The sequence below is a fragment of the Mus pahari genome, chromosome 6 (genome assembly GCF_900095145.1).
Source record: "Mus pahari chromosome 6, PAHARI_EIJ_v1.1, whole genome shotgun sequence".
In the NCBI taxonomy this organism is placed as follows: Eukaryota; Metazoa; Chordata; class Mammalia; order Rodentia; family Muridae; genus Mus; species Mus pahari.
In genome coordinates, this window is record NC_034595.1 from 2,661,559 (window position 1) to 2,673,640 (window position 12,082).

At 46.8% G+C, this 12,082-nt stretch overlaps 1 protein-coding gene across 3 annotated transcripts in view; it reads left to right on the forward strand.

Moving 5' to 3' along the window:
• The window catches only part of Nr4a3 (nuclear receptor subfamily 4 group A member 3), a 42,925-nt gene that overhangs the window by 17,250 nt on the left and 13,593 nt on the right, over positions 1 to 12,082 (forward strand). For all 3 annotated transcript variants that reach the window (XM_021200463.2, XM_029539931.1, XM_021200466.2), the window contains 2 exons: positions 5,303 to 5,502; positions 8,776 to 8,954. In XM_021200463.2, coding sequence (XP_021056122.1) covers positions 5,303 to 5,502; positions 8,776 to 8,954 — 379 coding nt within the window. The remainder of the gene's footprint in view (positions 1 to 5,302; positions 5,503 to 8,775; positions 8,955 to 12,082) is intronic.

Below are 12,082 nucleotides of genomic sequence, written 5' to 3' on the forward strand. Positions count from 1 at the left end.
GGTACCCAGACTTCCTCCAGGCCAGCATCTCTCTGAGTGTGGTACCCAGACTGCCTCCAGGCCAGCATCTCTCTGAGTGTGGCACCCAGACTGCCTCCAGGCTAGCATCTCCCTGATTGTGGCACCCAGACTGCCTCCAGGCCAACATCTCTCTGATTGTGGCACCCAGACTGCCTCACCAACAAAGAATGGCAGTGTTTGCTTTAACATGCAGGTCCCCCAGAGTCACACCCAGACCTACTGAATCAGGCTTGAAAAAAGGCCAGAAAGAATCTTTATTTTAACAAGAGCCTCAGATGATTATTTGGCATTGTAAATCTAGAGAGCCACCAATATGGTTTAATAATGCCAATTCAACTTTACTCTGAACGTCCCAATTTATCATAGGGATGAGAAAGGATGAGCTATAAAATTTCCAGGAAGCACTCAATTCACTTAACAAATACATAGGGCAGGGGGCACATGGATTGTGGATCTGATAAAACTCCTGCCCTCACAGAGCTCACATGCCAGTGAAAAAGGAAAGGAGGTACTGGAAACAGGGCCTGAAGTGACGCCAAACATTTTTTTAGTTTTTCTGAGAGAAGGGCACAGACAAATCAAAAAACAAAACAAAACCAAAACCAAAACAAAAACAAAAAACAAAAACAAAAACAAAAAACAAAAAAAGGAAGTTGGGAGAAAAATATATTCATCACCAAACTTTTTTCATTACCAACTTTTTAAATGTCACTTTAAATTTATTTTACTTATTGCCATATGTGTGAGTGTGTGTGTGTGTGTGTGTGTGTGTGTGTGGTGTGTACTGTGGTCGAATACATGTGGGTGTGAGGGGGGTGAACATACATGTGTGTCTGGTGGAGTCCAGAGGTTAATGTCTGCAGTCTTCCTCCATTACTGTCTTCCACACATATTGAGACAGGGTCTCTCATGAATCTGGAGCCAGCTAGTCCAGCTAGCCTGCTTGCTTCAGGAGTCCCTTGTCTCTACCTTTGCAGGTTAGGATTACGGGGGGGGGGGGCATCATGCCTGTGGGAATTTTATATAAGTTCTTCACAATCATATGGCAAATGCTTAAGGCACATAATCATCTCTCCAGCTCTAAAATGACACTCGTTAAAGTGCAAAACCCCAAGACTATGTGTACACATAATTTGGCTCATATAATGATCACCATATCATCCATAGTGATATAAAGGCCAGGAGAAAAATAACATAGTAAGCAGAGTGGGGAGGGACTGCATTTCCTTCAGATAGTTCACATGTTTACCGAGGGCTGAAAGGGTGATGCATATTCAGCTCCATTCTGCTATTAAAACATCATGTGACTAATTTTTCAGAGTGCTTTTCTCTACTTGAATAACTTATAGGCCTGGGCCACTGCTGCAACCTGACCCCACAGTTGCTGCTGACTACAGTGAGCAGACTGTTTGGGTTAAAATCATATCCATTTGCTATTGGCTGTAGCTCCTAATTCTCCTTCTAGGGTCTTTGTAGAAATTTCCATCCTGCCCTGGCTCTCAAGGAAGGTGAAGCTCCATCTCTGACTAATGCTAAAGTCAGATTCTGATGGACCAAGTATCCTGATATGCTGGAAGTACACATTAGCAGAAACAGGGAGAAAAGCTTGTTTTTGAAATCCTTTCTTTTTGTTTTTGGTTTTTCGAGACAGGGTTTCTCTGTATAGCCCTGGCTGTCCTGGAACTCACTTTGTAGACCAGGCTGGCCTCGAACTCAGAAATCCGGCCTGCCTCTGCCTCCCAAGTGCTGGGATTAAAGGCGTGCGCCATCCTTTCTGCATTTGATCTGTGTTTGAATAGAATAATCAATGAACAAGTACCTTGGGGCATTCTTTGTTGACCCCAAACCTATCTTGCCCAGAGATGTAGGGGCTGTAAAGAAGCATACCTGGGGGTCCAGCTCTTTGACTTCCAGGTTTAAATGGCTAGGCCGGGCAGACTATGTGGAAGCCTTGGCCTGTTTGTTTAAATTTGACATGTTCAGAGGAACATACATGATTCATTCGTAGGAACACACCCATATCATTGGGTGCCGCCCCACCTGTTACTGGGCTCAGGTTGTATTCAGTTTGGCTTCAGAATTCTGGGGCTTGGACAAGAATGACTGCAAGTGAATCCCAAAGGGTCTGCGGTCGGGGCAAGCTGGGCCTGCTGAGTTTTTTCCTTGCTGAGCTCTGTCAAAGTAAAGACCATACCCCAGGCAGGAGGCAGGGACTGCTCTTACCAGTGCAAGAAGCATGACCGGTGAGCCCAGCAGGGGTTGTCCCTGCAGAGCACCCTGGCCAAAACTGCATGCTCTCCTGCATTCTGAGCAAATACTAGAAGCAGAACTGTTGTTGATTCGTGAGTGCTGGTTGGGGGGAAGTGGATGCTGAAAGCAGGTAAGCTGCAGCTCCTATTCCCAGGGGGACGTTTGCATCATTCCGTTTGGGGGGACGTTTGCATCATTCCGTTTGGTCTTCTCCTCCATTTCAACCCGCGACTTAAAAACAAAATTGTACTGGACTGGTGTCAAATTCAGACCATAATATCCTAACTGGTGTGACTTCCCAGTATTTAGAACCTTCGAATACAAGCAGCAGGGGAATCGTCAATTAGCTAACCTACTAGGCTCCCAGAGACTACAACAGGTGCAGAACAGCCACTGCGCGATTTTTCTAGAGATGCGCAGTCAATCTCTTTGCTCAGCTCTCCTCTGGCTAGGAGAGTGTGTGTTAAAAAGAGAGGGCAGGCTCACTCAGGGTCTCATGGCCTTTTCAAGTGTTCTTGGGAAGGGAGCTGCCTCCCTCTCCTGGACTTGTTCCTCTGCCCCATGATACCACCCACTGTCTGAGGGACTCATAAGCCCAGGCAAACTGTGACATGGTTGAGAACAAAGGAAGCCTGGCTTTGACCGGCAGTGGTGGCGCATGCACGCCTTTAATCCCAGCACTCAGGAGGCAGAGGCAGGTGGATTTCTGAGTTTGAGGCCAGCCTGGTCTACAAAGTGAGTTCTAGGACAGCCAGGGCTACACAGAGAAACCCTGTCTCAGAAAACAAAACAAAACAAAACAAAACAAAAGGAAGGCCGGCTTTGGACTAGACCTGGTGTTACAAGATCTTAGACAGTTGGTGAAGATTGGACGGCTTCTGCTTAATACAATACAGTCCTTACTTGGTAAATGTGGAAGGCGAGGGATGGTGACAGTGTCGGAACTCTTTCAGTAACATCAGTGTCATCTGTTTTTAACTCCCTCTACATCTCAGCCCTTCCATAGAAGGGCCCTCACAACAGACCTTTAACAATGTTATTATCCCTACCCCATAGAAGAGAACACTGGGCTCACTACAATATTTCACAAATCGTGAGTCCAAATAAAACTATAAATAAAGTCCCTGGGCTCAACTTCTGATGTCTGTACCTTTATGTCTTACTGCTTCTTGGGGAAAACAGGAAAAAATAAATAAATAAAAGACCCACTTACATCTAGTGTCTCATCTCCTCACATGAGGGAGGTTTTCCAACGGTGCCTTATTGGTCACACTGGCTGCTTCTCACCAGCTGTCTCTCCTCCAATCAGGTCTGGGCTTTCTGGCAAATCTAGGCACCCACCCTGACTATTGCACTGAAAAGAAATAAAGTCAGGTGCGGGCGTAGTTCAGTGATAATGCACTTACCTAACGTGTACAAGCTGTGAGTCTGATCCTTTGCATCACCAGACCTTTTTGGAACGGTTCAGGGGTGCTGAGGATTAAACACTAGAGTCTTAATTGTTCCATGTAAGTAGTAAGCTGCATCACCAGCCAACATCAAATATACTAACAGTTAGTTTGTAGTCTCAGCACTCAGGAGGCAGAGACAAGACATGGCTGCAAGTTCAAGGCAGACCTGGTATATGTAGTGAGAGTCAGGTGAGTCATGGCCCCATAATAAGACCCTGTCTTAAAATATAAAGTCAAGAGACATAGGACTTAAAATCCCAGACATACTTTAAACCCCAGCTTACCATGAGCAGCTATGTAACTTGGAAAAGTCTCAGCTTCCTTGAGCGTCAGTTTCCTTATAAAATAAGGGTTAAAATCTCTGACTGGTGAGGATCAAGGTTGGGGGGAGGGTGGGACTTGGCTCTGCACCTGTTCACACCTGTTCACACCCGTTCACATAGCATCTCTCATGCCTCTGCTCTTGTCCCTTGATCTTGCTGCTTAGATCATTCTGCTGGAAGCAGAAAAGGTGTTGCCTCCATTGCAAGAGGCAAAAATGTGCCTTTACCAGAATAGCCAAAAGCTTGGAAGAGCTGGGCATGGTAGCGCACGCCTTTAATCCCAGCACTTGGGAGGCAGAGCCAGGCTGGTTTCTGAGTTCAAAGCCAGCCTGGTCTACAGAGTGAGTTCCAGGACAGTCAGGGCTATACAACAAAACCCTGTCTCTAAAAAAGCAAACAAAACAAAACAAAACAAAACAAAAAGCTTGGGAGAGACCTCTTCCCCCTCCCTCTTCTCTTCCTTTGTCTTCCTCCACTGTCTTCCTCTTCCCCACCTTCTGTCCATCCCACCACAAGTTCCTAGCTCTGTGCAGTCTAGTATGTCTTTCTTCAATGGTGAACATGTACCCCACCCACCTAACTTTTAAGCACCTAAAATATGGCTTGGGTGATAAGAAACGGAATTTTTAATTTTATCTAATTTTGATTAATACAAGCAGCCACAAATCCCCAAGTCTGATAGCATATGGCTGTCTGGGCTCTGCCACAGAGGAACTCCCCAACCCAACACGCCTACTTCCAGATTTATCTCAGAGAAATCCATCAACAGTGAACAAAACTCTTATTTCTCTTATTGGTTAATTGTGTGATTCTCACACACTAATGGATGTTAGAACCACCCTTTTTGATAAAAAGCAGCCTGTTGAACCTAACCCCAGAGTGACCTGCGGGATGCTCCGTGGAATCATCTATGAAGCTTTAAAAGTTCCCAGTGGGCAGATCTCACTCCAGACCACTTAACCTAACCTTTCTGAAGGCAGAACTGAGACACGGATGCTTTATAAAGCTCCCTAGATGACATCAACAAACCCCCACACTGATAGGTCTTAAAGGGATTTCTATCTGTTGGATAATAACAATAAATTCATTTTATTTTGTGTCCCAGGGCCATTGGAGGATCAGATGAGGCTGTGAATGTTAGTGGTTTGTTAAGGGGGGTAGGATTTAGGCACTGACATCTAGGCAGAGCCAGTCTTAAATGGTGACGTCATCCCCGTGCAATCAGGCTAAGGCTGCTCTCTGTGCATTGCTTTCCAGTACTGTCCCACCGACCAGGCCACTGCAGGCACAGATGCTGAGCACGTGCAGCAGTTCTACAACCTTCTGACGGCCTCCATTGACGTGTCCAGAAGCTGGGCAGAAAAGATCCCGGGATTCACTGATCTCCCCAAAGAAGATCAGACGTTACTTATAGAATCAGCCTTTTTGGAGCTGTTTGTTCTTAGACTTTCCATCAGGTAGGTCCTATTGTTCTATCTGCTCTCAGCCTCCTCATTTATAACAGTGAGGAGTCCGTTCAAGAAGCAAAGATGAAATGCATTCAAACATTCAAACACTGAGAAGTGGGGGACAGAAAGCACGAGGAGGGGGGAGGGGGAGGCGGAGGGGGCAGGGCGCCGCTGGGACCCTGGGTTCTAGTCTGAGGTCTAAGAGGAGTAGATACCTTAGGGCTCCAAGCAGAGCTTTGCCTCGCTAGAAACCCAGCTCTGTTCCATGCAAAACAGAGAGGATGAATTTGGTGGTCACTCAAGCCCTTGGCCCCAGGACTGATCTCATGGTATCAGAAGTGTTTGTGGAAATACCGGCTTTGTCTTATTGGTTTCTGTTTCACATGTGACTGTTGCACATGGGCCTCTGAAAGCTGCACAGCTGAGCTCTCGGGCCGAAAGATTTGGTTTACCTTTTATTGCTGAGTGGCAGCAAGCATGAGGGGGAGGTGGATTCTTTTTATTTTTAATTTATTTTTATTTTATGTGCATTGGTGTTTGTATACACGTATGTCTATGTGACACTGTCATATCCCCTAAAACTGGAGTTACAGACAGTTGTGAACTGCCATGTGGGTGCTGAAAATCGAACCAGTGTCCTTTGGAAGAACAACCAGTGCTCTCAATCATTGAGCCATCTCTCCAGCCCCGAGGAAGTGAATTCTATCTATCTGCCTATCTTTCTGTTTATCTATCATCTATTATCTGTCTATAGATCTATCTATCATCTATCTATCTATCTATCTATCTACCTACCTACAGTGGACCTTGAGCTTGGAATCTTCCCTGTCCAGTCTCCTGAATGCCAGGACCCAGATGTGCACTGCTTTGCCCAACAGGAAGTGATTCTTCAAATAGTTTGAATCCCAACTCTTCTCCACACAGGCCCCTTTTTTAAGATTTAAAAAAAAGTATTAATTTTTTTTTTTTTTTTTTTTGTTTTTTTTCGAGACAGGGTTTCTCTCTGTAGCCCAGGCTGGCCTCGAACTCAGAAATCCACCTGCCTCTGCCTCCCGAGTGCTGGGATTAAAGGCATGCGCCACCACGCCCGGCTAAAAGTATTAATTTTTATTCACCCAGGGCATATTTAATCCCATCTTTCTTGCTTCATTTCAACTACATACATCAGAGATAGACCCATATTTCACCGGGTGTAATGAGAAAAACCAGCATTTCCCTCCTTCTCTTCTCTACCACCTGGTCCCGTTTCATATTGTGACACCAGAAACTCCTGCATAAAATGTAGCTCCTGTGCTTTGCCCCCATCCACTTTGACCTAATAGTGTATAGAATACTGGAAACTGCACTGTAACTCATGCCCCCTTGATCCTGAAACCAGTGGTTAGAAGTTCATGTTCAAACTCGGTGAGAACATTCTGTCCGTCTGATCCCTATGTGGAAGGACCTGATGGAGAGATGGGGGCTCGTGGCTGGAGTGCCTGGGTTTAGTTTGATTCGGAGCCAGTGCACATGAGAGTTGGTAGCTGGGTGCCCACCTAAGGACTAAGCAGAGGAGAAGCCCAGTGCGGATGGAGCGCACCACAGCTCACTAAGCTCTCTGCAGTGCCTGTGACCAGTACCTTCTCATCTTTGGCACTCAGTTAAGTGCCTGCTGAGTGAAGGAAAAAATAGAGCTATTCATCTGGAAGTGCAGACACTAGCTTGTGGATGCAATCCACCTAGAGAGGGAAACGTGGAGCAAGAAAGTTAAGGACAAGCCAAGATTAAAGTAAAGATCCCACAAAATGGAGAATTAGTTACACCTAGCGCTCTCTGAGTCGTTCTGTGTGCTAGACACTGTGCACAGGCTTTCAAAGGCCTTCACTTTATTTAAATCCCTTTGCAACCTTAGGAAATGATGATTAAATTCCTGTTTCATAGATAAGAGAAAGGAAGTCCAGAGAGATGAAAGGAGTGGCCAAGGTTACACTGCTAAGCCATCATGTTGGATGGAGGTTGCAGGGCTCCTTTTGTAAGAAAGGGGATGGTTATGAACACATTGGCAAATTTAGAAACAGCCCTTCGTTAGTTCAAGGAGCTAATACATTCTGCCGCCTTTGACTCTGTGCCGGGCATGGGGAGAAACTTGTTGCTTTGAGTTTACATAATGGAATTATAGTGTCTAGCCTCGGGCCTTATCAGCCATTGGCATTTAAGGAAATAAGGGAGCAGCCTTGACTGCCAGCCCCAGGGGGAGATCTCCAATTTGCTGCAGAGAGAGGCCATTGTGTGTCTTGACTCCAGGAGACCTCCTAACAAAGGTCTATTCACCCCAGACAGGGGACCAACAATAGGCCAAAGAAATGATTTTACCCAAGCTCAGGATGATACACCCAGTACGTTTACTGGGTTAACTAACAGGAGCATATATGAGGGTTTGCTTACAGTAACGTGGGTGCCCTCCCCAAGGATGTATCACCAAAAAGCCATGCCTGATGTGAATAATAACCTCCCAAAGGTTGCACAGACAGATCCCCTGTTCAGTCTCCTACATCCTGTACATAGCAGCACTGCCCTTGGCTGCATGCAACTGGGTGGGGCAGGGCTATGCACCTCTGATCGTGGAAAGGCAGGGGGCAGTCAATGGCTGTTATGTCTGCTGAGGGTCTCATGACCTGCTCCTCACTCCTGTGGGGGAACCTAGTAGGCCTGCTGTTGTGAGGGACTCCTATCAATAATCACAGCTACAAGGGATTTCAACATAATAACTGAAGTCATGTGCTGGGCTTCCCCTACACCAGTGATTCTCAACCTTCCTAATTCTGTGATGCAACCCCCCCCCCCCAGTACAGTTGCTCCTATTATGCTGAACCCAACCATAAAACTATTTTCATAGCTGTAATTTTGCTACTGTTATGAATTACTATGTAAATATTTGATATGTAGATGATCTTAGGGGACCCCTGTGGACACCCACCCCCAAAGGAATCACAACCCACAGGTTGACAATCACTGGACTAGATATTCTCTGAGAATTTGCTTCTCCACAGTCCATCCCAGACAAGCCATTAGCCTATGCTAGCCCTAGGGAACAGGTGTGTTGGCCCACGTTCCTTAAGGACGTTAGCTCAGATAGTGCTGGTTGTTTGGTCCCAGAAGTACATCTTTGTTCATGACAGTACTGCACACAGCTTCCAAGGCTGACCCCGTGTGATGTTGCTACCCCTGTATTATGATGAGACCGTGTTAGCCACGCTGAGAAGACCTGTCTAATGTGTGTCTCCCTCCTCTGCCCACCCCTAGGTCAAACACTGCTGAAGATAAGTTTGTGTTCTGCAACGGACTTGTCCTGCATCGACTTCAGTGCCTTCGAGGATTTGGGGAGTGGCTCGACTCCATTAAAGACTTTTCTTTAAGCTTGCAGAGCCTGAACCTTGACATCCAAGCCTTAGCCTGCCTGTCAGCACTGAGTATGATCACAGGTAAGCGCCAGCGTCAGCACTGAGTGTGATCACAGGTGAGCGCCAGCGTCAGCACTGAGTGTGATCACAGGTGAGCGCCAGCGTCAGCACTGAGTGTGATCACAGGTGAGCGCCAGCGTCAGCACTGAGTGTGATCACAGGTGAGCGCCAGCGTCAGCACTGAGTGTGATCACAGGTGAGCGCCAGCGTCAGCACTGAGTGTGATCACAGGTGAGCGCCAGCGTCGGCACTGAGTGTGATCACAGGTAGGCGCCAGCGGCCGAAGCCCCCTTTCTCTTACCTGTGACCAGGTAGCTTCTGTGTTTCCGTATAGCTTACCACCAAGTTTGACTACTTTAAGCAAAGAAAGGATGTGTCCACAACTTACTCTTACAGGCTTCTAGGAGAGAAGATCCATGCTGTTGAGTTGATATCAGAGCCCAATTCCTCTGGAGCCTGTTAGCAGTTAACTTGGCTACTTCAAGGCTGTTTTTACAAAAGGTCTCCAGAAAGATTATCTTAACCAGCCTACCATTCCTATGGGCTTCTTCCCAGTTCTTGTGTAGAGCCCTTAAGTGCATCAAAGAACTACAGCCCACGGAAGACAGTATCATTTACTAATCCTGGCTGGGAGAGAATGGGGGAAAATGGGTATTTGTCAAAAAGTGAAAACGACTCACCTCCATGGCTTTTTGAAAAGTTCAAAAGCAGAAGTATAAAATTTGTTCCATCTCTAGAGTTGAGGAGCTAGCTCAGGCAGTAAAATACTTGCCTTGCAAGCCTGAGGGCCCAAATTCAGACCCCAGAACCCACATTTAAAAATGCTGGGTGTAATGGCATGAACTCATGATGCCAACACTGAGGAGGTAGAACAGGATGACCCCTGAGGGCTCACTGGCCGGCCAGCCTCACCCAACTGGTGAGCTCCAGACTGGTGAGAGACTTCTTCTCAAGAAGAGTAGGTGGTATTCCTAAAGAAGATAGCCAAGGATGTCCTCTAGCACACACACACACACACACACACACACACACACACACACACTCTCAGTTGCTGCATTACTCTACTCTCTCGCTACATGGCCCATCACCCTGTGCCCTGGGGGTGCTGCTCTGGTCTCTCCTTCACCCTTCATCCTTGCAGTTTCTTGTTAAGTTGCATCTTTGTCTTGAGGTGCCAGCTCCAGAAGGGGTTAACGGAATCTGAAGGTTCCTCCTCCCTTGGGTCACACCCAAGCCCAACTTGGCTGATTGGCTGAGAGCCACATTCAGACTGGTTGTGCTCTTGGCTAGAGGAAATATTTCCCAGATAGGTGATCCTGATCATGTTCCTCAGTAATGCTGGCCTCTCCTTCCTAAAACAGCCTTGCTTTGCAGGAGCCAGTGCTTCTCAACCTATACATCACAAACCCTTTGGGGGGGGGGGGTGTCAAGTGACCCTTTCACAGGGGTCACCCAAGACCATCTTTATATTAGATATTTACATTGCAATTCATAGCGGTGGCAAAATGACAGTTATGAAGGAGCAATGAAAATAATTTTATGGCTGGAGGTCACCACAACATGACCTGTAGAAAAGAGTCACAGTGTTGGGAAGGTTGAGAGCCACTGGCCTCAGCACCTGCATCTGCTTATGTCAGCCGTGAGCCCAAGTTCGATGTGTCTGTGTGCCCCCAGAGGCCAGGCTAGTCATGGGCCTGACTCTCCCCTCCTGGTCTTTGGTCCTGGGTAAGAAGCTTGGTTCTTACTAGGGTTGTCATAGTATTCCAAGGCTGTGAAACAAAAGCGACGACAGCCTCAGAGGTCGTGGATTCCACTGACAGGGCCTTCTGATGTCATAGCAGAACATGTAAAACAAATGGCTGTTTAAGACCTAAGCACTTCACTCCAAAGACTCTAAGGAGACTAGCCCCCAAGGTCACTTTGTCATCTAGCTCTTCAACTCCACTTCAGACCCATTCAGCATTTCTGGGACAGGTAGACATCACAAAACTGGAAAGTTTAGAGTAGGACTGAGTTTATTTACAAAAGACAAAAAAAAATTGGGGGGGGGGGGCTTTAGCTTTCTTCAACTAAAACCAGTTCATTGCTGTATCACTATGGGAATAGGAGTTAAATGTATAGTCACTGGTCTAGGTGCTGACTCACATGTCACTGGGTTTTCAGAGATGATGACGTGCATGTCTGGAGGACACAGGATGTGTAAATTCATCCACAGGATGCTGAGGGTTGAATAGAATGTGGAGATGCTGGAGAGGGGAATCAAGTGTCAAGAGACCACAGACTGGGGAGCAGAGAATGTTCACAGGCCACTGTGGAAAGAATAATAGCTCTAAGCATAAATATCTCCCAAAGCTACTGAAAATATGACTGACCTAAGTGTCACAAAGGAAATGGCTAAAACGTCTAATGTTGGTAGAAGCCACTAGACCTACAGAAAGAGTGTCGCAGGACACAGAGCCTTTCCTCAGCCTTCCGCAGCCAGTGAGACCCAGGCTGGTGGGGTGTGTCTTGAGATCAGTGGAGAGCCGCGGAAAGCTTTGAACAGAGGAAGGAGATGGCCGGGCTTGCGTTCTAGGATGATCTGCAGTGGCAGCTGGCTCTGAGCACAAAGTAGGTCAGGGAGAAGCCGAGGAAGCAGCGAGTCGCATGGCATAGGGGCTGAGATCACAAGGAGAGCCTGGCTCATGAAGCCAGTTCTTGCTTTGTTTTGCGCTGTGGAAGTCAATGGACACCAGGGTACCAGGTGTTCCCAAGCCATAGAGTCCACATAGCATCCAGAATAGAAATTAAGTGGAAGGTGGTGCTAGTCTCTGCAACCCATTTGTGCTGTGCTGTGATCAGAGCTGACCAACCCACTGCCCACTTGGGTAGAGATTGCTGGAGGAAGAGGCAGTTTGGCCTGGCAATTAAAACATGGATTTCTGGTTCTGGTAACCCCCTTATTAAACTGGAGTCTGGTGTTTCTTTAGCAAGAACTATTGAGTAGCTCATCTGTCTTTTCTGCACTTCTTTTTTTTTTTTTTTTTTTTTATACAGGGTTTCTCTTTTTTTTTTTGGCTGTCCTGGAACTCACTTTTTACATTTCAAATGCTATCCCGAAAGATTCCCATACCCCTCCCCCACCTCTGTTCCCCTACCCACCCACTCCC